This window comes from Condylura cristata, unplaced genomic scaffold (genome assembly GCF_000260355.1).
Source record: "Condylura cristata isolate star-nosed mole 26May11 unplaced genomic scaffold, ConCri1.0 scaffold00038, whole genome shotgun sequence".
In the NCBI taxonomy this organism is placed as follows: Eukaryota; Metazoa; Chordata; class Mammalia; order Eulipotyphla; family Talpidae; genus Condylura; species Condylura cristata.
The window spans coordinates 8,768,333-8,770,299 of NW_004567139.1; the positions used below are offsets into that span (position 1 = coordinate 8,768,333).

The 1,967-nt window shown below is 69.7% G+C and overlaps 1 protein-coding gene across 1 annotated transcript in view; it reads left to right on the forward strand.

Annotated features, from left to right (window-relative positions):
- The first annotated feature begins 1,271 nt into the window (after positions 1-1,271).
- Positions 1,272-1,967, forward strand: part of UBALD2 (UBA-like domain containing 2) — a 2,074-nt gene continuing 1,378 nt past the window's right edge. The window contains exons 1-2 of the mRNA XM_012733000.1: positions 1,272-1,376; positions 1,497-1,962. Of these exons, the coding sequence (XP_012588454.1) occupies positions 1,272-1,376; positions 1,497-1,962 (571 nt within the window). The remainder of the gene's footprint in view (positions 1,377-1,496; positions 1,963-1,967) is intronic.

A 1,967-nucleotide genomic window follows, 5' to 3' on the forward strand; every position in this document is an offset into this window, starting at 1 on the left:
CTTCTTGGCATGAAGTGGGGTGCGCCCTGCCTCCACCTGAGAGCCCAGGGGTTTGCTTCAGGGCCAGCGGGGACAGCTACCGGCCCTGTAGGCCCTGCTCCCTCCTGGCTGCCCAGCCCAAGGCCTGATCCTCTAGAGCCACCCTCGAGGCAGGTGTGGTGGCGGGGTGCCCTCCCCCAGGACTTGCCGGCACACTGGAGGGAGCCACCGTCCACTGGGCGCAGATGGCCAGCCCTCGGTCACTGTGCTCCCGCTGGCCTTCCTCCCAGAAGGGGCTCCTGAGTTGGCCCGAAGGCCAGGGGCTGTGGGTTGGGAGGGCAGGACGCGGCAGGGTGCGGTGGGCGCTGGGTGGGATGGACACAGGAAAGCCCCAGCTGGACCCTGTCCACGTCCCGACCACAGCGCAGAGGGTCGGGAGGGCCAAGCACTTGCCTGCGCTCACAGGCCTGAGCTGGGGCCTCAGAGCCTTGTGAACTGGGGAAGTGGGTCACGATGCTGTGATGCAATTGGCCTCTACCCCTCCCCACCCCCATTCATTGTTTCCTGCTGCTGAGAAGTGGCCCTGGGAAGGGGTAGTGAAGGGAGGAGGGGGATCCGGGTGGGGCCAGGCCTCGCAGTCCAGGAAGCAGGCCCTGGGGAAGACCGGTCAGCTCCCTGGCTTCTGCTAGTGCCGGCCAGCTAACAGGGTGGGGTGTCGTTCCCTTCCAGGGTCCCCTCCCCATTTTCAGTTGGGGTGTAACTGCAGAGCCGTGAGGGGCTCCTCTCCTGCCAGGTGAAGAGCCCCAGAATCCTGCTGTCCCCTCTTCCCCTCCCAGGCCAGGGGGAGGGGCGGGTGTTACTAAAATTAGGAGAAACTCAAAGAAGGACTCCACGCTTCCTGGGGACTGCGGGCAGGGCGCTGTATGGGTGCTGCGGTCTGCCCCCACTTCCCACGCCCCTGCTGGGGCGCTCCTGGCGGCACCCGGTCCAGGGGAAGGCCAGCCACGGGGCAGCACCCCATCCCAGCCCCTGCTCCCTGCTGCCCAGGGCCAGGGCCGCGAGGACATGGGGGCGCCCCCGCCCTGCTGGCGGCAGGGCTCATGGGTTGAGCTGTTTGTGACTTCTCCCCGGGCTGGAAAGCAGACACCGGGGAGGGGGTCCCACTGGGGACACGGGAGGCTGAAGGCCCAGGCTCGGGGGCGCCCCTGCGGGAGGCGTCGCAGCGGGCAGCACAGCGAGGGCCGCGCCGGGCCCGGCCTCCCCGCGGTGTCGCAGGCTCACGACTGGCCGCCATGCCCCGTGCGTCCCCGGGCCTGAGTGTGGCGGGGCAGAGGCTGCGGGCCGAGCCCCCGGGGACGAGCCCAGGCCCACGGAAGTGCAGCTTCTCGGGGACCTGGGTCTGGCTGCCTGCCCCGGGCGACAGCCTCGGCTGTGAGGGCGGATTACGGAGGGAGCCAGCTGGTTCTTCCCCGGGGTGTCCTGGGCTGCCCCCGTCCTGTTTTCACCCGACACCCTAGACGCCCTGGCTCTCTGGCCACAGTTACTGCTGCCCGCCCAGCATCACGCCCGGGGCCGGTGCGGTTGTGGGGAGAGGACTGACATTGTGGCTGAAGTTGGGGGTGCTGAAAGTGGGCCCCTGGGGCGGCCCTCCTCACACCTGTGTTCTCTCCCAGCAGATGTGCACCCCCAGCAACACCCCCGCCACCCCGCCCAACTTCCCCGACGCCCTGGCCATGTTCTCCAAGCTTCGTGCCTCCGAGGGCCTGCAAAGCAGCAACAGCCCCATGACCGCCGCGGCCTGCTCCCCGCCCGCCAACTTCAGCCCCTTCTGGGCCTCGTCCCCGCCCAGCCACCAGGCCGCCTGGATCCCACCCTCCTCCCCGACGGCCCACAGCTTCCACCACCTGCACCGCCCACAGCCCACGTGGCCCCCCGGAGCACAGCAGGGGGGCGCCCCGCAGAAAGCCGTGGCTGCCGTGGACGGCCAG